Consider the following 21,269-nt stretch of genomic DNA (forward strand, 5'->3'; position numbering starts at 1 on the left):
GAGAGGGGGTTGGTTAATTATTCCACCTACCACAGGGATTTTAGATTTTTTACTATTATCCCATTTCTCCCTGAGGCTCTGTTCTTTTTTTTTTTTTAGTCTCTCTGTTTTAAATTGAGTAAAACTATTGACTTTATCCTCAAGTTCACTAAATTTATCTTATTTTATCTTTATTTTTCTATTGAGCTTCTCCAGGAAGTTTTTTTTTGGAAATTATATGTTTCAGTTGTGTAATTTTCAGTTGGTACTTTAAAAAAAAATAACTTCTCTTTCTTTGTTGAGATTTTTATATTTTTAAAATTTGTTTTCAGATAATTCTTAACTGTTTATTGAAGCATTTTTGTGATGGCTACTTTAAAATTCTTGTCAGAAATTCCAGCTAGTGATTCATTTTGGTGTTTGCATCAGTGTGATTGTCTTCTCATTCAAGTGTGTTTTTCCTGGCTCTTGTTGTGACAATGTGATTTTCTTTTTTTAAATTATATTCTGGATGTTTAGGATATTAATGTTAGGAGACTCCTGATCCTATTTAAAATTTCTATTTGAGTAGGCAGTTACTCTGCTTGGGTTTAGTGTGTAAGTCCTGGCCTACTTTTGTGAGCTCTGTAATTCCTGTGATACTTGAGTTTTCAGAGTTCTGGCAGTGCTCTTCTCTTCTGCTTTATTCTTCTGCCCCGCAGGGACTCCTGTTTAATCTCTACAGGTGTTACCTGGACTGACCAGTGGGTGTCTGTTCAGTTCCCCCAGCCCCCCAGCCCCCACCCCAGGTGTGGGGCAGGGAACTAGTTGTCCCTTTGGTGAATCTGGTCTACCATTCTCTGGGTGTGGGGTGCAGACGCTGCTGATGCTGATGCTGTGGACTGGCTGGGTTGTCCCGGTGGGGTTTGAGAAATTGTCTTCTAGATCGCTACTGAGCTTCCCCTTTCACAGTACTTTGTCCAGAAAGGATGTTTCGCATTTGTTTGTTTATTTGTCTTTCTATCCTGGTTGGTGGTTCTGGGAGGCAAGCTCTTCTGGTGTCCACTCCTGGATAGGTAGGAGATAAAAACCCAGGGAGCTCACAATGATGCTTTTCTGCACATCCTGAGGGTCCTAGCCAGTCCATCTACTTCTTTCTACCTCTCGGATTGTCTGTTTCAGATTATCTTTATGATTGTCTGTTGAATTATTTCTACGATATTTAGTTGTATTTAGAAGAGAAGAGCAGGGAAATGTGAGCCTATACTGTAATATTCTAGAACTTCTAGAAGTCTAACGATTTTTATTTCAGTGTGTGTGTGCTGGTATTTATTGATAGTTCTGTGAATGGTCAAGACTTTTGCTTTTACTGACACCCTACTTTTCAGAGTGTTTCTCTGCATCTGTTGTTGAGCGTTAAGAACAAGTTAAGAATTATTCTTTTGTTTAAATTGTGTCCCCTTAAATTGTGTAGGAGTCAGAAATGTCTTGTAATCACTGCCTCTTTTTATTTACTCGTTTTATTTATTTATCTTTAGGGAGTGGAGCAACGGCTGTGGTCCAAGCAGCGTATTGTGCCCCTAAAAAGGAGAAAGTGGCAATCAAACGGATAAACCTTGAGAAATGTCAGACTAGCATGGATGAACTCCTGGTATGCACTTCTCATATTTCTTGTATATTCATGTTAGAGTGGGAAATAACTTGAAGTTTTTTACTTTTTTAAAAATAAACTTGTGATTTCTTCATTAATAAGTATTGCTTATTGTAAAATTCATAAAATCCAAGTAACTAGAGAGGAAGAAAATTAGTTACAATTCTCTCATTCTGAGGTTGACACTAAATGTGCTATAAGTGCACATTTAGTCATCTTTGTATTTTTATGATGATAATATCATATACTTGTTCTTGTCTTTAAAAAATTTATCGTAGAATTCTATGTCTATAAATATGAATATAGTTTTCAATAGGTATGTAGTGTTCTGTTGAATATTTCATCTAACCTGTTCTCTGGTACTGAATGATTTTTGTGTCCTCTTTATTGTTATAAACAATGCTTGCTTACTTCTTTCTCTCTTTAAAATAGTATCATGCAGTTGTGATTCCTGGGTCAAATGGAGCATCCTTTAAAGGGCTTTGGCCTTCTAGGAATGTGGGCTCAATCTACATTCTGACCATTGATGCAGGATGGAGATAGAATGACCCAGCAGCATTAGCTCCTCCAAAGGTCAGGAAGAAGAAAGGGGGCCCCAAGAATCTACAGCTGTATGAGATTTCTGCGGTGTTACGAACCATCAACACAGGGATTGTTTTGCAGTTCTTTGTACTCCATGACACCTAGAGTAGTTTTAAGTATGTAGTATGTAGTAAGTATTCAGCAAGTGAAATAAGATAGTTTTTCCACATCATTTGATTTTTCAAATCCTCAACTTCTTTGGCTTAAAATGGAAATATATCTATCTGCTTCTGCTTTGTATACCTCATGAGGTTTTTCTTGAAGATCAAATGATACAGTACTGGAAAACCATAAACCACCACTCAGATGTGAACTAATATTGTTAAATTGTTAAATAATTTCTCTAAGAATCATGTACAGTTATAGTAGAAAGGGCAGAAACTAGAACTGGGATGATTTGTCAGTCCAGAATTTTTTTCCATTGTCTCAGATTGGGTTTAATTTGTAGTGTAACTGTGATATAGAGATAATATAATTATATATCGACCTTTCAGCAGATGAGGCAGATGTATTTCTTCAGGAATTGGTAACGCATATGCAGAAGCTGAAGAACTGGGTTGCTAGAGTGATCTTGAGCTGTTCAGTGAGAGAACATGTACTTGGAAGGAGATGCTGATTGAAACACTATGTGGCGAACTTGGGTTTACAGCTGCCAAGAAGGACCTTAGAGCACCACTTGGACATGTGAACTGCAGTGATCATAACAGAGGCCTAAATTGTAAACTAATTCTTATTAAAGAAAAACAGTATTTTTAATCCATTTATTAACACTGGAATTTGAGAAGTCCAATATGAATTCCTATCATTTGCCAGTTAATTTTCATAATCCATAAGGATGGTATAAAGAAGAATGAAAGTGTTATTATTTACTACTTTATGACTAAAGCAACTAAGGCTCAAAGTTTAAATAACTTGACTACATTCATATGATGGTAATAGCAAACACCTTTTCAGTCCTAGGCGTTAAAGTGTACTTTAACCTCATAAACATCTCTGAGATAGGTAGTAGCTCTCCTCTGTAGATGAGGGAATTAAATCATGATAAGCAACAGAGAGTCTGGACTAAAAAATCAGGTTTTTATGACTCAAGTCTACTATTTTTTTTAACTTCATAAAACACTAATAAAATGATTAAATCTTAGTTCAAAAGTGTAAAGAGCATCTCTTCTCAAATATCATTTGACATTCTTGAAAGTAATATTTGTGTTATTACACTAAGGCCTTACTTTTAGAGGAATGCAAATTTGATATAGCTTAGTAAAAGGAAAGAAATTGGTTAGACCTTTATGAAATTTGTCTACATATTCCAGAAATCTTTACATTGCATATATAGTATTTGCAAATCAACAAATAATAAAGATGAGGGAAGTGATTTAAAGTGACTTTAAAATAATTGGCTTTCTTTAAATAATTGGTGCATATGCAGGTAGGATTCCAATCAACCCTGAACAAGCATCAGAAATATAAAAGAATGCCTGATTTGTGGTATTTGTGGTAGTGTTAGGACTTGAGATCTAAGTGCCAGTGGCTCTGTATCTAAAAGATACAAAGGCCTTCAATTTATCTTTTAAAAAAATTATCAGCTCAGTATACTCAACTTTTGATGTTGTGATTGTAAGATTTTTTTTTCAAAACTGTCTTCATTATAATGCAGAAAGGATGCTCTGGGTTCTCCAGAGAGTACTGATGTAAACCAATTACAGGTGTGTATTGTGTGTGACAGTTACTAGTGAGAAGGCAGTATATTACTCCTTTCTCTAGTCAAAATGTTTTCTTCTCTGACAACCTTTGCAAAAAGTGTGATCACAAAACCAGCTGTCAGATAGTACTACATTTATTTTCTCCAGAGATTTTACTCACAGACTCTAGGAAAGGCATAGAATGCAGATGATTGAGATTTTTCTCTCCTCTGATAAATGCTTGGACTAGATTCATTGGACAAACATCTGAGGGGACCATTAATAGGCTTAAAATGTCTTTTCTTCTATCATAAAGCTCACAATCTGGTTGAAGAGTTAAGATTCTTGTCTGCTGTACAAGGCAGAGTGTGACAGTGCCTCGGAAAAGTTTGAATACTATGTTGAAGTACAAGGTAGAAGCGAACTCCCAGTTATGAAAATGAAGGCCTTTGTGGAGATGTTTGTGTCCTGGGACACCTGGGCTGGGAAGACTTTGAAGAGGCAGAGATGGAGACCCTGCTGATCGGGGGTTTAAAATCAGCAAAGGATAGCATATTATCTAATAACGTTATGAATATGTTGATAATATATATATTATATATATATTAATGTAACTGAGACGTTTTCATGAAACAGTTCTTAATTATGTGGAATGCACTCTGATTTTTTATCCTATTTTCGTCTATTTTTAATGTGATTCACTAAGTTTGTTTAATAACCCATATGAGTTGCATCTCATAGGTTGAGGAACACTGGATTGCACAAAGAGATATTGAGACTCTAAATTTAGGGAATGACAATGGAAAGAAAGACACAAATTCTGTCAAAATTTTATAGATGGGAAAGTTGTTAGTTCTAGAATGAGTACTTCATGATGGCAGAGACTGTTCACTCTGAATAAATGAATGAATAAATTAACATTACTTGGGGAATGACTCAGTAGTGTGAAGTGAAGGAAAATCAACTATGTTGGAGTAATTAGAAAACCAGGGGGATTGCAACACTATTTATAGTAGTTAGAACGTAGATGCAACCTAGTGTTTATTAACAGATGAATGGATAAAGAAGCTGTGGTGCATATATACAATGGACTATTACTCAGCCATGAAAAGGAATGCATTTGAGTCAGTTTTAATGAGGTGGACGAACTTAGAGCCTGTTATACAGAGTGAAGTAAGTCAGAGAAAGGTAAATATCATGTACTAACACATATATATGGAATCTAGAAAGATGGCACTGAAGAATTTATTTGCAGGGCAGCAATGGAGAAACAGACAGAGAATAGACTTCTGGACATGGGAAGAGGGGAGGAGAGAGTGAGATATATGGAAAGAGTAACATGAAAACTTATGATACCATAGGTAAAATAGATAGCCAGTGGGAATTTACTATATGACTCGGGGAACTCTAACAGGCTCTGTGACAATCTAGAGGGGTGGGACGGGAGGGAGGTTCAAGAGGGAGGGGACATACATATACCTATGGCTTATTCTTGTTGATATTTGACAGAAAGCAACAAAATTCTGTAAAGCAATTACCTTCAATTAAGAAATAAATAAATTTTAAAAAAAGGAAAAAGAAAGCCAGAGGGCAAAGAATAGAAATCAAGATGAATGAGTTTTAAAAAGGAGTGAACAATGGTCATTAAAACATGGCTTTAGAAAGCCTGAGGTGGAGCACTAAAAATTCCAGACAAAGATCTGGTACTAGCAGACATATAGGACTGTCAGGAAAGCATTTTCATGACTAGGAGTGGAAGCACTTACGAGTGTTGAGGAAGCTGCTGGGAAATTTGAGTCAGAATGAGGCGCGTGGGATCTTTGTTGCAGCGTGCAGGCTTAATTACCCCGTGGCATATGGCATCTTAGTTCCCTGACCAGGGATCAAACCCATGTCTCCTGCATTGGAAGGCAGGTTCTTAACCACTGGACCACCAGGGAAGGCCTACCACAATTTCTTTATTCATCTGTCAGTGTACATCTTGGTTGCTTCCATGTCCTGGCTATTATAAATAGTGGTACAGTAAACATTGGGGTATGTGTTGAATCCTAAATTCTTGAACACAGTTATAATTACCTGGGACTTATGATACGGTCCCAGGTAATTAAACAATGAAAACCCATAAAAACATATTTATTTTTCCTATTTTAATGTTGGCCTTTCCTATGGCTCAGTGGTAAAGAATCCTCCTTCAGTGCAGAAGAGGTGGGTTCTATCCCTGAGTTGAGAAGATCCCCTCGAGTAGGAAATGGCAACCACTCAAGTGTTCTTTCCTGGGAAATCCCATGGACAGAGGAGCCTGGTGGGCTATGGTCCATGGGGTCGCAAAGAACTGGACACACCTGAGCGCTTAAGCACGCAACAGGATTGTGTGTCAGTGTAAGTAAAACTCTTTATAGGAAGGTTTCCCTGATTGTCAGTCCTAATTTTGGATGAGTCACCTCTTCAGTGAAATCATATAGTATTTAGTACTTCTTCTGTCAGACTTTATTCCTATGTATTGTAAATTAGTATTTGTCTGACTTCTTCACCAGACCGTAAGTTTCATGAAGGTTCATCATTATACGAGTACTGCACCTGGCATAAGGTGGGCACTTGGTAAATTTCTGTTGAAAGCATGACCTGTGTTTAGACAGGTTTACTCCTGTGTCTAAAATCTGTCTTGCATATTTCATCCTTTTCTTTTTTTCTGTAATTTTATGTGCTTTGCACCTTGTACTGCTATAATATCCCACATCTTGTAAAACACAAACGTAGTTCCCGCCCACTGTATGAAGACTTCTTGCTTTAACTGTTCTTTCCTCTGGAATTCTTGTAACATTTACCTCGTTTGGCATGTATATGCTGTCCTGTACATTCCCTCTTATGTGTACATATCTTATCTATTCAAGTCCCATATAACTGTGCCAATAGGCAGGTGTTTATTACTTTAGTTCCTCTTCCTTATCCTTCGTATTTACTTAGCTTTTAGTACAGAAGACTGTGCTAGTAACTTAGTGGGTAGCAAAAATGCACACAACAAAGTCCTTGCCATAAAAGAACTTACATTCGAGTAGAGAAGATGAGAAGAGAAGGAATCCCTTTCGTTGAACACTTCTTATGAATCAGGGATTTGGAGCAACTTTTACACAGTTGATCTTACTGAACAAATACCAAGGGTGTAGGGCTTATTTACATCAATAAGTAAAAAGCTGTATAAAGTGCTGTAGGATTTCATTCATTCAGCAAATATTTATTGAGGGTAGACTGTGTGCCAAGCACAATGATAAGTGCTAGTAATACAGAGTCTGATCTCTCATTGAGCTTACAGTTTTGTGAGGGATGCAGAAAAATAAACAGGCAACTACAGTATGGTATGATAATTGCCTCCATGTGTAGGAATCCACTTTTAAGTATTTGCTTGGTTGACGTTCTCAGTTCCACAGGGGAAGACAGGCAAATAAGCATCCGATTTTGTATCCATACATATGTGCTATAATATAGTAAGGAGATGTGCATAGAGCTTAGAAGCCAAGAGAAGGGACATGTCACTAAACCTGGGAAGCTGGGTGGAAGTGGTATTTTGGCTGAGATTGGCAGGGTGATTTGGTGTTTTTAGCTGGATGAAAATGAGGGAAGTGTACTTTAGGCAGAGGCAGCAATAGGGTTAAATGTGCGTAATTAGAAGCCTCTGAAGTTACTATGGTAGGACCAGGGTGTGTTGAGGGTAGTTTCAGTGAAGGCAGTGGGAATAATGGAAAGATAAGCAGGGCCATGACCACAAGACTTCTATAAGGCATCTTATCACACCAAATCTAATTTAAATTCATTAACCAAGAATAGTGTAAGCTTAGACTTTGGGCTCAGGTTTCTACTTTTGGTTTAGTTTATGACCTCTTTAAAGTGAGAACTGTTAATCATTTCACAAAAATGAGGTGAAACAATTTTGGGGAAAAAAAGCGCCAAACAAAAAAACACTCTCCGTTTATTAGTAATTATCCTCTGTGACTGTAAAACCTGATTTCCCAAGATTTCTTCAGGGACACCCTGAAGTACAAAATGTGTCCCAGTGGAGGCCTCTGTGGTACTGTGCCAAGGTGTGATAAATAGTACATCTCTGGTTTCAGAGATTACTGTTTAATGAGTGAAAGGAGTAGGAATCAGAATGGACTGAGGGAAACCAAGTGGTTTTTTGGTTTAACCATTCTTGAAGAGATCAGAACAATGAAAATCCTAAAAAGGTTGTGACATAGTCTTTGGAATTCCCAAATCCGGATTCAGTAAATTCTAATGTTGTTTTAGGCTTGCATATAACGAATTACCATGTTTTCTCTTTTTTGTAGAAAGAAATCCAAGCCATGAGTCAGTGCCATCACCCTAATATTGTGTCTTACTACACATCTTTTGTGGTAAAAGATGAGCTGTGGCTCGTCATGAAGCTGTTAAGTGGAGGTGAGTAGAGTACAATGAAACGCCAACTTTCATGGTTTGGAAAGTAAATACAGATGTTTTCTTTGGTTTGGTTTTCATGGACATGCATTTGAGGAGATACTGAGATTACAGTATCTAACAATACTAGTGTACAAGGTGAGACAAGTCACATGTTGCATTTGGTTGTCATGCTTCTTCAATTTCTCTCAATCTAGGATGGTTCCCTCCTACTTCCTCTCTTCCATTTCACAAACTTATGAAAGTCTGGTTTGAAGGGTCTATCTTGTAGGATGTTCCACATTCTAGATTTATCTGGTTATTTCTTCCTGGTGATGTTTAACTTGATTTATATTCCTCTGTTTCCTACAAGGACTTCCCTGGTGGCTCAGATGGTAAAGTGTCTGCCTACAAGGCGGGAGACCCGGCTTCAATCCCTGGGTTGGGAAGATCTCCTGGAGAAGGAAATGGCAACCCACTCCAGTATACAAATTAAAAATTAGACCCAAAGGGTTATTTGGACAGAGTATTTTGCAGGTGGTGCTGTGTACTTCACATTGCATCACGTCAAGAAGTAGTGTTTGCTGTCTGGTTGTATCTTTAATAGTGATGTTGATTTTGATTGCTGAAAATTATGACAGCCAGGCCTCTCCATGGAAAAGCTGGCTTTATTTCCCTTTGCAGCTAGCAAGTAGTCTTTGGGATGATACTTTGGCACTGTGAGTATCCAGTTCCCCAAGTCTTTGATCTAATGATTTTTAATATCCATTAACAATCCTTGTTTGAATCACTTACTTTGTCAGAGGTTGCAGAATGGTAATTTTTTCTTTTTTTTTTTTTTTTTATTACCACTTATAAAGTGGTATTCTTTGCTGTAAAGGAACTTTCCTTTATTAACTGGGACTTTTTGATTACTCTATACTGTAATTCCTACTGAAAGAAGGTGAAGTCGCTCAGTTGTGTTGTGTCTGACTCTTTGTGGCCCCATGGACTGTAGTCTACCAGGGTCCTCTGTTCCTGGGATTTTCCAGGCAAGAATACTGGAGTGGGTTGCCATTTCCTTCTCCAGGGGATCTTCCCAACCCAGGGATCGAACCTGGGTCTTCTGCATTGCGGGCAGACACTTTGCTGCTGCTGCTGCTGCTAAGTCGCTTCAGTCGTGTCCGACTCTGTGCGACCCCATAGACAGCAGCCCACCGGCTCCGCCGTCCCTGGGATTCTCCAGGCAAGAACACTGGAGTGGGTTGCCATTTCCTTCTCCAATGCATGAAAGTGAAAAGTGAAAGTGAAGTCGCTCAGTCGGCAGACACTTTAGACAGGATAAATGTGTTTTTTTAAGGACCAATTTTCACAATAAAGAATTAGTTTAATAATCACTGCCAGTGACTTTTTTTTCTTTTTTCCCGCTGAGTGATGCTTTCTTTTTTGAAGTATTACTATATAAACTCAAGGATTTTTTTCATATATTCAGTGCCTTTCAATCAGTTACACTCTATTTTTTTTTTTTCGATGCTCAGGTTATCCAAAATTTTGTTAGTGGAAGTCTCTTCAAACATACTGTGGTGTCCTTTTGACATGATCTGTCGATCTTTGATAACCTTGATTTTTGGTTCAGTATATAATGGTTCACATTTATGTTGCTTTTCGCAGAATCAGCCAATATTCTAAGGAGCCCTGATCCTTTTTGTGGGGAATGGTATTCAGAAAGCATAACTTGGATATCTGAGTACTGCTACTATTTTGTCCTTGATTCTGTTTGAATCAAGAGCTTGGAAATATAGCATATTAAAACAAATCATAATTTGACATTAGCATTTCCAATTCAGATTTAACATTGCAGACCTTTAAAACTTTAAAAATTATACTCGAATCTCTTTTCTCTTACACAGAAAATCTTGGTCGCCCATATTAACATAATTACTGTATCCTGCACTATTATGTATACAATTATTTCTGCTTTAGTCCTTAGAATAAAATGTAAGTATTGCTAATTACAAACAGTGGACCCTTTGTATGTATAGATTGAAGATTTTGTTATGGTTGCCCAGAAGTCCATGCCATATAATAAATTAGACATTTTGCTACAACATGGATTTGAATGATGTGGCAGGATAGGACAAGTGAGTGATGGAGCTGCCCAACTTTCCCATCACTTTGCTGCTTGTTTGCATATATATTTAACATGGGAGCATTATTTTCCATTATCGATTGTAGTGTAGGATTATAGGAAAGAGAATCCATGTTTGTTATTTTGATACCATTACTCATCGAACACCTTACTTCCCCAGAGAAGCTTTAAAGAAAAGTCTATAGGCTTTAGAATTAAATTCTAGATTTTCTGCTTAGCGGTTATGTCCCTAGGCAAACTCTTTAAACTCTTTGAACCTATTTACTTGTCTGTTAAATGGGGATGCCTTTCCTGCATTTCAGGGTATTGGGGAGGAGTAAGTGAGATAACTTTGTAAAGCATCCACCACTGTACTGACATGTAGTAGGTGCACAAGAAATTTTAGTCATTAATAATAATGATCCCTTGTTATTTGATGCTTTTCAGTGTAGCCAGAATCACCTTTTTGTTTCAATCCCATTAGTGACACACTGGAGAAAATGGATTGCTTTGTTAAAGGCCCTGTTCATATGATGGTTGGAAGCCTTGCTAACACCAACCACCTTTCAAGATGGTGGTCAAGTATGGTTCTTTCAGTATGGACAGATATGGGAATATTAGGTAATACTGTTCGTTATTGATCACCTATAGCATAATTTTCTTTATATGTAATTTGCAAAATGTGTAATACAGAGTTTTCAATGTCTTGCTAAAAAGTCCTCTGATTAATAGGAATAAATTGTCTGCTTGATTCTCTCATCCATAGCTGTATGCCAGTCCATCCTTTCTGCTACTTATAAGCAGAATGCCTTAAAATTTTTTTTTTTTTTTTTTTAAAGAATTCCCATTCCTCTCTCAGTGAGTATATGTCCTGGTCACAAGGCAGGATATGGTATATGTAGCTGGGTGGGATGTCTTTGAAATGTACCTTTCTGTTCTTCCAGGTCTTAAGTTTCCTGGGGTGGTGCCCAGTTTTTCCAGCATAGCACTCAGCAGATTTCCTGGGCAATAATTTTCAAATATATTCCAAGCATTAATTCTTTTAAAAATTACTTTTAATTTTATGAGTCAACATAATCTTATATCTAAATGTTTACTTTTAAAATATTAAAAATTTTGCATCTTTTTAAGGAAAGTGTAATCTTTTGTAGTTTTAAAGTGAACACATTTAAACTGAAGAGATACATTAAGCAATATGTAGAAAACAAACAATAGAACTAAGCACAGCAAAAAAACTTTTTTTGAATAGGAGGGAACTGTCAAGATAGCTCAGTTAAAATGCCTTTCATCAAATACTTATTGATTACCAATACATTGGTGAATCAGTCAGTCAGTTCCTTACTCTTATGGGTCTTACAACTAACAAGAAAAAGTTGCAGTTTAATAATTATAAGTGTGTCAAGTGCCCTGAGGAGGTATCAGGTATCGTGGGAATGAGTATCAGGAGAACTTAACTACTGAGGGAGAATGGCTGTGATGGGACGGAGACCGCCTTCAGGAGCTGATGTTCTTCAGGAGCCTCAAAGAGTAGGTAACAACTAGCCAGGTGACATGGATGTGGAGGTGGTGTCAAGGGAAAATGGGAGAAAGACCCAGAGAGAGGGAGCACTGTACTGGGGGTGAGTGCAGGCAAGGTGGAGGAGAGTGGTGTGTCTTGGGATCTGATAAGGAAATCACAGCTAGAGCAGAGAGAGTGAGAGATGGGGACCACTGAGAAGCAGGGGCTCCATCTGAATAATTTATAAATATAAATAGCCAGAGTTAACACAAATATGTATAGGCCACATTCTTTCATATAACTTTTCCTTTCATACTAATTTTTCCTTTAAAACGCTTATTTTTGATTTAGCAGCATTGTACTGATGTAGAATTTAATAATCTAATTAAAATGTAAAATGAACTGCAACTGGCACTCTTAAGCCCATGGACCAGAAGGACATCATGCTTGAAATAAGTTGAAATGTGCCTATTATAATTATTTTATAATGCTTTCCTATAACTATGATATTCTTATCTTTTATTAACTAAATAATTGGAACTCATGTTGAATGTTGAAATTTATTAGTATAGAAGGTTAATCTTTAGAAATTAGAACCACTTTCTATCTAAATAGCTATTTAGCTAAATAGCTATTTCTACCATTTATTAGCTATTTCTACCATTATTACCATTTCTACCATTTATTAGCACCAAACTTCAATATAAGATTTTTAGAAATCAAAGTAATTAAGGAATCTTCTGAAAGGAAAAGATAAAGAAGAATCTGTAGGCTTTAAAGGGAGGAACTATAGAAATGCAGAAATCTAATTTAAATTCACTATCTTAGTGAATTACTTTGTGATTTAAGGATGCTCTCATCTTTGTCATCTTCTGAGAGAGGAAAAAGTATGGGAGTTCTTTGACCCTGAGCATGACCCAGGTAAAAAATGCATGGTATTGTGAGTGACAACTTTTGGATGGTCAAACAACAGTGAGGGTATGTCTGCTGATTTGAAATGAAATACTCAGAGCAAGCAAATTTTGGCTCCTTTTAAAACTTATATGGCTTAGGAAGACATAAGCAGCACCCAGTGGCTAAAGATTGATTAAAACTTGGTAAAAATACTGGTAACTAAAATGGGTGAATTAATTTTGGACTCAGAGTGTTTTTTCATAAAAATAAACTGAGGACATAAACATGTTGACTGAGTGATTAATTTGATTGAGCTATAATTGTCAGATTTAACAAATGTCTTGAACCAGCAACTGCTTCACTACTTTTTCAATATCATTTTAATGTTTAGTAATGATTTTCTTGGACAGTAAAAGTTTTTCACTGTTTTTTAAAATGTTCGTGCCATAGACTATGAAGGCAGACGTGAGATAGTTTGGGGAGTAGATGATCTACACTTCAATTTTTTGTTTTATTAAAAAATTTGTACCAAATCCCTCTTGTTTTCCATTATTTAATTTACTTGCATTCACTTTAAAAAATTCTTGGGTTTCAGTGGACAATCTAGGTTGTTAAAGTGCAACTTCTTGGGCCCTACCTCAGATCTCTTGAATGGCAATCTATAAGATCTGGGAATCAGCATTTTTAGCTAGTTTGCTAAGTAATTTCTTAATGTATTAAAGTTTGAGAACAAATTATCCCTACAGAACACTTCTTGCAGATTATACCCAAGGACATAGTATTTTATATGCTGATACAGGCTTCCTTCCTTGTTCCTTTTCTTTAAATCTTAATTTTAATCATCCAGTGATAGTTTTCTTTCACTTAGCATATTTTACCTTCGTCTTTCTCTTAGTTTATATAAAGAATTGTATATAATTTCTATATTTCAAGAGGGGGGATTGTAGGCATTGTGTAAGATGCTGGAAGATGCTGAGGAAATCATTTGGGAAAGAAAGGGGAACCTTCCAGGACCAATACTTGTCAGTTAAGGATGTAGATCTTAGTGACATGATCATCCCTTCACCTATAAAAATCATATTGTTGGGAGACTAAAACTGAAAAGACAACTTATCCCAGGGAAAGGGGCTTTTTATATACCCTTGTTTGGGTATATCCATTCTGGGCATAATCTGGGGATGTGTGTTGCTTTAATTTCCCTATTAATCACTGGGTGATGTGAAATTAATAGAAATCTAAGATTTTCGAAAGGAGTTCCTGCTTCAGACTCATTTACAATGCATACCTGGTAACTTTAATGTGCCCTAGGGTCTTTGTTGCCCCTTTTTTTGATCTCCCAGACTAGAAGGTCCCTGAAAGTCAGCAGTCATGCTCTGTGTATCTGGACATACTCTGTGGCACCTAGTTCTAGATCTCATATAATATGACTAAACTATTCAATGAAAAAACTGTGATTTTATTTCCCAGTAGGAGTTTTCCCCTTTGCATTCCTTATTTTAGATATTCTTTACATTACAGACATTTAACTCAGTTGGCATTTATATATATGTTTTCTTACTGAACACTTCTTAATGTGGCCTGGATTTCTCAGAAGAATGAAATACCTGGGCAGTTGGTATAGTCACTTTGCTCTGGGGGTCAATGTGTGATTGGTTAAACTAAACAGAACAAAACTTGTTCCTTAGTTCCCCTCTTTGTGGATCATAGTCTTATGAATCCCAGAAATAAAGAGGGAGAAAATCTTTAAAAAGTTACCAAGAATCTGAAGTCTCCCATTATTTGTCTACAGAAAAGAAACAGCCTTTCTCCTGCTAGAGGTGGGGTGTGGTAGTTGCCTTGCTTTCCAGGATGGGGAGGGTGGGATATGGGAATCTTATTCTGCTTTATATGCACTTTCAACCAGTTTTCCTGTGTTCAAACCTTTCCATCAGTAACCCTTCACATCCTTATACGTGGTCTAAGGTGTTTGTGTTCTGAGCCTTTCTGGAACTCAAGGGAAAGGATCTACGTTTTCCTGACTGATACACCTCCTCTGCAGGCACTGAAGTTTCCAATTTTTCCCCCTGCATACTCAAAGTTACTTTTTCTGCTTTCTGTCTTTCAGAAAATTAATGATGTATCTCTTTTGTTATCTTCTTTTCTTTTATATTCTGGATTTATGCCCTTTTTGTCAGGCTTATCAAGTTAGTGGATTTCAAGTGGGAGCTGAAGTAAATGTGTTCAGTTCTCTCATGTTTTCAAGGATTCCATCTAGACCATTTCTTTCCCTCTATTGGAAATATATTTTTTTCTTTTTAAGTGTGTGCAATAAAAAACACCCACCAGGGCAAGTTTTCAACAGAAACATTTGCCAAGAAATGGACATTCAATGTTTTCAGTGTACTTTATGTTATATTCCAGACTCCTTGGCACAATTTTTAATATTGGAGATTATTTTGTTTTGGTTCTCTGATCTTTATGGGCCATTGTACTGCCAGAAATCCTACTGATCTCTAGCAAGCTTTTTTTTTTTTATGGTAGATAACATTCTGTGATTCTAATTATTATGTGTTTAGTTGCTCAGTCATGTCTGACTCTTTGCAACCCTACGGACTATAGCCTGCCACACTCCTCTGTCCATGGGGATCTTCCAGGCAAGAATACTGGAGTGGGTTGCCATGCCCTCCCCCAGGGAATCTTCTCAACCCAGGGATCGAACCCAGGTCTCCCACATTTCAGGTAGATTCTTTACCAGCTGAGCCACCGGGGAAGCCCTTATTTATTATATTGGTGTGTTTTCCCTCCTTCTGATTTTTAGTAGGAGTATTATTTCCCATCCTGGGAAGAATGAGATTGATTATACATCTAGGCTGTTATTTAAAGAGAACTGCTACTTTTATTCCTTGCATATTTTTCTTTGTCTTACCTGTTTTATTTCTATTACTTATTAACCTGAAATATAATTTTAACCTTTAAATTAGTTTGCATACACATGTGATATTTGACCTGAATTTCAGTTGTGTTTTATATCTTTATTTAAACAATGTTGCATACTCTAATCTGATGTTAGAAACCTAAATTGGTTTGTTACATCTTTTGCTAAAGTGTTATTGACCAGTATGGTTTACCTAGGGATTCTTCAGAGGTGATTTTAAAAATCCTCTATTACCTTTTTCAAAATTCTTATTAGATGTCTAAAGAAGATGCTGGTGTAACACTTCTGTTTGGATATTAGCAGGTTGCTTTCTGTTTTAGAGTAGAATTAATATATTATTAATTTTAAACTTTTATATTTCCTTATATTGCTATTTTTTCCTTCCTTTCCTGCACAGCTAAGTTTATGAGAAGATTTACATGTGTTTTGATTTTTAAATGGCTCTGAATTTATATTGAATGAGTTAAAAAATTATTGAAAACATTTTATTCTCTTTTCAGGTTCTGTTCTAGATATTATTAAGCACATTGTGGCAAAGGGGGAACATAAAAATGGGGTCCTGGATGAAGCTACCATCGCTACAATACTCAAAGAAGTGCTGGAGGGTTTGGAATACCTGCATAAAAATGGACAAATTCACAGGTATGTAAAAGATAGCACTCCTCTCTTTGGGATAAGTGCAGCAGTAGTTATGCTGTTTCATTTCATTGAGGCTATTCCTTGTTTTTTGGCACAGTTACTCATAATCTCTCAGTGTTAGCAGGGCTCTTGGTATTATATTATTAGTTCCAATACACTGTGGTTACACAGCTGCTGCTAAGTCACTTCAGTTGTGTCCGACTCTGTGCGACCCCATAGATGGCAGCCCACCAGGCTCCCCAACCCTGGGATTCTCCAGGCAAGAACACTGCAGTGGGTTGCCACTTCCTTCTCCAGTGCATGAAAGTGAAAAGTGAAAGTGAAGTCGCTCAGTCGTGTCCAACCCTCAGCAACCCCATGGACTGCAGCCTTCTAGGCTCCTCCATCCATGGGATTTTCCAGGCAAGAGTACTGGAGTGGGGTGCCATTAAACATTTAAAAAATAACAAATGCTCTAGTCAAATTGGAAACTCAAAAATAAATTCCTAATTTCCTACCAGGAGTCAGTTGCCTTAATCAACTGATAACAGTTTGGAATATTCCTTTCTAATTTGTTTTATATCTTGAGTATTTTCTGAAATTATTAAAAGCTTTTGTAAAATAGCTTTTAAAATTAAACATTTTTTTTTTTTTTTACAAAATAACATTTGAAGAGCCATATAGCATTTCATAGCTCAAGTATTTCTGGCTCTTTATATCTATTCAGCCCCTGTGTATGGATAACAAGAATTGTTATCTGTACAAATGGTGGTAGATTCTGTTAGTACAAATTTGTTTAGTCCCTGGATTTGGTTTTCCTTCATTTGAAGATATATTTATTTCCCCATCATTTCTTAAGGATAGTTTCCCTGGATATAAGAGTTTGTAGTTTACATTTCTTTTCTTTCAGCACTTGAAAGATATGTTACTTAATTCTGGCCATCCTGGTTGCAGATAAGAAATCTGTCGTGTGAATTGGTACAAATATGTTGCTTTTCTCTGGCTATTTTCAAGATTGTTTCTTTATGGGACTTCCTGGTGGTTCAGTGGTTTAGGACTGTCCTCTCAATGCAGAAGGCACAGATTCAATATCTAGTCTGGGAGCTAAGATCCCCCGATGCTGCACGGCATAGCAAAAAAAAAAAAAAAGCAATTGTTTTCTTTATCTTTGGTTTTCAGAAGTTTAATTATGATGTGTCTTAGTGTGGATTTCTTTAGGTCTATCCAGTTTGGGATTCCCAAATTTCTTCAATCTAGGTTTTTGTCCTCACCAATTTTGGGAAGTTTTCAGCCATTATGTCTTTGAATACCTTTGTAAGCTATTTTCCTTCCTTTTTTTCTGGGACTCTAATGGTGGAAATGTTAGGTCTTTTGTTGTTGAACCATAATCCTTCTGGCTCAGTTTTCAACCTATTTTTTTCTGTGTTCAAATTGAGTAAATGTTCTTGATTTGCTTTGAAGTTTGCTGATTCTATCCTCTGTCCTCTCCATTCTACTCTGGAACCCATTCCTGGAGCTTTTATTTCTGTTACTGTAGGTTTTCAGTTAAATAATTTTTATTTGGTTCTTTTTACATTTTTAATTTTTTTTGCTGAGATTTTCTGTTTTTCATTTTAGAATTTCAAATTGCATGTTAGAAGCATTTTTATGATGGCTGGTTTAAAATTCTTGTCAAATAGTTCCAACATCTGATTCTTCTTCATGTTGATATCAGTCTTTCTGATCCTGTTTCTTTTTGGCCATGCCATGTGGCATGCAGGGGCTTAGTTCCCCGCCAGGGATTGAACCTGTGCCCCCTGCATTCGAAGCACAGAGTCTTAACCACTGAACTGTCAGAAAAGTCCCTTAGATGTCTTTTCTTATTAATTTTTTCTGGTTCTTGGTATGTTGAATAATTTTTTAAATTGTACCATGGATATTTTGGATATTATGTTAGAAGACTTTTGATCTAATGATATATTGAAGTAATATATTTTAACAGGCAATTTCCCTGATTTTGAGAGCCCTCGCAGTGGTGTTCTGGTTTGTTTTGTATTTGTAGCACTGCTGAGGCTCTCTTCTCAATTCCTGCTGATGCCACCCATGGGAGTAGAATGCACTTGCCCAGGTCTGATGCTGCTAGGTGGAAGGTGGGAGATAGTGGCTGTGCCTGTGAGTCTGTGAACACTTCCTTGAGCTCATCTTGTAGCCTGCCACCTGATGCTAGTTGGGCTCCCATTCATTCTCTGGTACTGCCTGTGGACTTGATAGGCACATTTTCTAGGTCACCTTTTGCTACTGGGTGAGTTGGGAGACACTGGGTCTGGGTCATCTATTGCCACTTTGTAGAGGAGCTAAAGGTACCAGACCTGGGTCAGTCTCAGCTGCTGGCTGGAAGAATGGGAGGTATTGGCTGGGCCTGTCAGTGATGCTGGTATAGGCAGCATGGACCTATCTACACTAGATGTAGATTGGACAGTGAGTGAAGTTTCCTGTCTGGTCTTCATTGGCACCTCTGGTTCTGGCCTGATTGGGTCAGCCTGAGACTCTGTAGTCCAGCTGTGTAATCAGGGATGAGGTCCCTCCTAGGTTTGGTGCCTCTTTGGCCACAAAGGGCAGGCTTAGAGCTTTTTTTTTTTTTTTTTTGATCTGTACTTGTTGACAGTTCTGGTTGCAAGACTATAATACCCATTCCAGGATATATGAGATTAAAAGAAAACTCAGGGAGGTGGTATAGTACTATGTGAAAGTGGACTTGAATTCATTGTAAATGTGTAGAGCAGACTCTAGGGAAACCACTAAAAAAGGAAGAAAAGAATATGCTTAGAGAGGAGAGAAAAATAGAATTATGTAAAATGCTCAATTAAAATCAAAGAAGGCAGAAAGAGTGGAAGAACACAAGATATATATATACCTAATATATATATAGATATATATCTTTAAAATCACCTACTTTTAAGGAACTACAAAAAGAACAGACTAAGCCCAGAATTAGCAGAAGGAAATTAAATAAAAACATCAAGAGTGAAAATATATGAAATAACAGACTAAAAAGACAATTGAAAAGATCAATGAAACTAAACTGGTTTCTTAAAAAGACAGATTGTTAGCTAGACTCACCAAGAGAAAGAGAGGACTCCAATTCAGAAGTCAAAGAGGAAACATTGCAGCTGACACCACAGAAATATGAGATTGTTAAGAGACCACTATGAACAGGTATATACCAACAAACTGTAGCACCTAGAAGAAATGGATAACTTCCTAGAAACATAGACTCTACTAAGACTGAATCATGAAGAAACAGAAAATCTAAACAGACCAGTTACTACTAAGTAGATCAAATCAATAATCAAAAACTTCCTGACAAAAGTCAAGGACCAATAAATTCACTGGTGAATTTTATCAAACATTTAAACAGGAACTTATATAATCCTTCTCACATTCCTCCAAAAACTAGAAGAGAAGGGAACATTACAAACTCATTTTACAAGGCCACCATTACCCTGATACCAAAGCCAGACAAAGACTCAAGGTCCTCAACAAAACATTAGCAAACCAAAATCAGCAGTACATTAAAAGGATTATGGACCATGATTAAGTGGGCTTCATTCTAAAGATGCAGGGATGGTGCAGCATATTCAAGTCAGTGAGTATAGTACACCACTTTAACAAAATGAATGATAAAATCTTGATCATCTCAGTGTTGTTTTTTAGTTGCTAAGTCGTATCCAGTTCTTTTGCTACCCTATGAACTATAGCCCGCCACACTCCTGTGTCCATGGGATTTCCTAGGCAAGAACATTGGAGGGGTTGCCATGGCCTTCTCCAGGTGATCTTCCTGACCCAAGGATCAACCAACCTGTCTCTTGTGTCTCCTGCAGTGGCTGGCAGACTTTTTACCACTGCACCACCTGGGAAGCCCTCCAAGGCTTACTGCTCTACTCTTGTCCTTTTCATTTCTGAAGCTTGAAGATTTCCGTTTTTTATTTCATGTTGAGTTATGTGGCAGTATTCTCCCCTGATTTATCCAGCATTTTTCTTTGTGTTTGGCGCAGAGGAATGGTGTGTCTTAGGGCCAAGGTCTGTATAGTAAGTGATGAAAATCTGTTTACTGTGTTGTTGCAATAGAAATTCTCTTATACATTAAATCAGAGGCCCTAACATTGGCTTCATATTGGAATCACCTGGGAAAGTTTACTAAGTACTGATTACTAGATCTACTGCCAGAAATTCATTTAAGTGATTTGTGATGAGGCCTTGGCGTTGAGACTTTTGAAAGTTTCCCAAGAGATCCTAGTATGCAGCCAAGGCTAAGAACCATATTTACACTTCAGCTGAGCTGCACTGAGACTTCAATAGGAGAAAGTTGGGAGAAAGTTGTTTTACTGGGAAGCAGACAGGGATGTTTTCGGTAGATTTTGTTACTTCTCATATCTTTAGAGTCCAGTTGTTATTTCAGATAGATTTGTATCAGTCTGCTGGATTAGGTCAAATAATTTTACTCTGTCTCTATTGTGTTTTCTCCTTGACCCCTGAGGCTTTAGAGGTTTCTACTAGAGTGAACAGGTCTCTAAATTAGAGTTACACTTTTCTCTCTGTATCTATGTACCCAAATATTTTTCCTATTTAAAGGGGTTAACTTTAACAGAAACGGTAGATATTTAGTCAGTTTAAGATGCGTAAATGTAGTGTTATTTTTCAGCTTTGTTATGATTCGTTTCTTCTCTTGAACTGTGCCTATTATTGGGCTTCCCAGGTGGCACTAGTGGTGAAGAGCCAGCCTGCCAGTGCGGCGTGCCAGTGCAGCAGACGTAAGAGACACGGGTTCAATCCCTGGGTTGGGAAGATCCACTGGAGGAGGAAATGGCAACACACTCCAGTATTCTTGCTTGGAGAATCTCATGGGCAAAGGAGCCTGGCGGGCTGCAGTCCACAGGGTCACAGAGAGTCAGATATGACTGAAGTGACTTAGCACATAGCAC

The 21,269-nt window shown here is 37.2% G+C and overlaps 1 protein-coding gene across 2 annotated transcripts in view; it reads left to right on the forward strand.

Annotated features, from left to right (window-relative positions):
• OXSR1 (oxidative stress responsive kinase 1) overlaps positions 1–21,269 on the forward strand; it is a 90,283-nt gene that overhangs the window by 18,418 nt on the left and 50,596 nt on the right. For both annotated transcript variants that reach the window (XM_055558503.1, XM_055558504.1), the window contains exons 2-4: positions 1,497–1,609; positions 8,193–8,301; positions 16,191–16,332. In XM_055558503.1, coding sequence (XP_055414478.1) covers positions 1,497–1,609; positions 8,193–8,301; positions 16,191–16,332 — 364 coding nt within the window. The remainder of the gene's footprint in view (positions 1–1,496; positions 1,610–8,192; positions 8,302–16,190; positions 16,333–21,269) is intronic.

Source organism: Bubalus kerabau, chromosome 20 (genome assembly GCF_029407905.1).
Source record: "Bubalus kerabau isolate K-KA32 ecotype Philippines breed swamp buffalo chromosome 20, PCC_UOA_SB_1v2, whole genome shotgun sequence".
NCBI classification, from domain to species: Eukaryota; Metazoa; Chordata; class Mammalia; order Artiodactyla; family Bovidae; genus Bubalus; species Bubalus kerabau.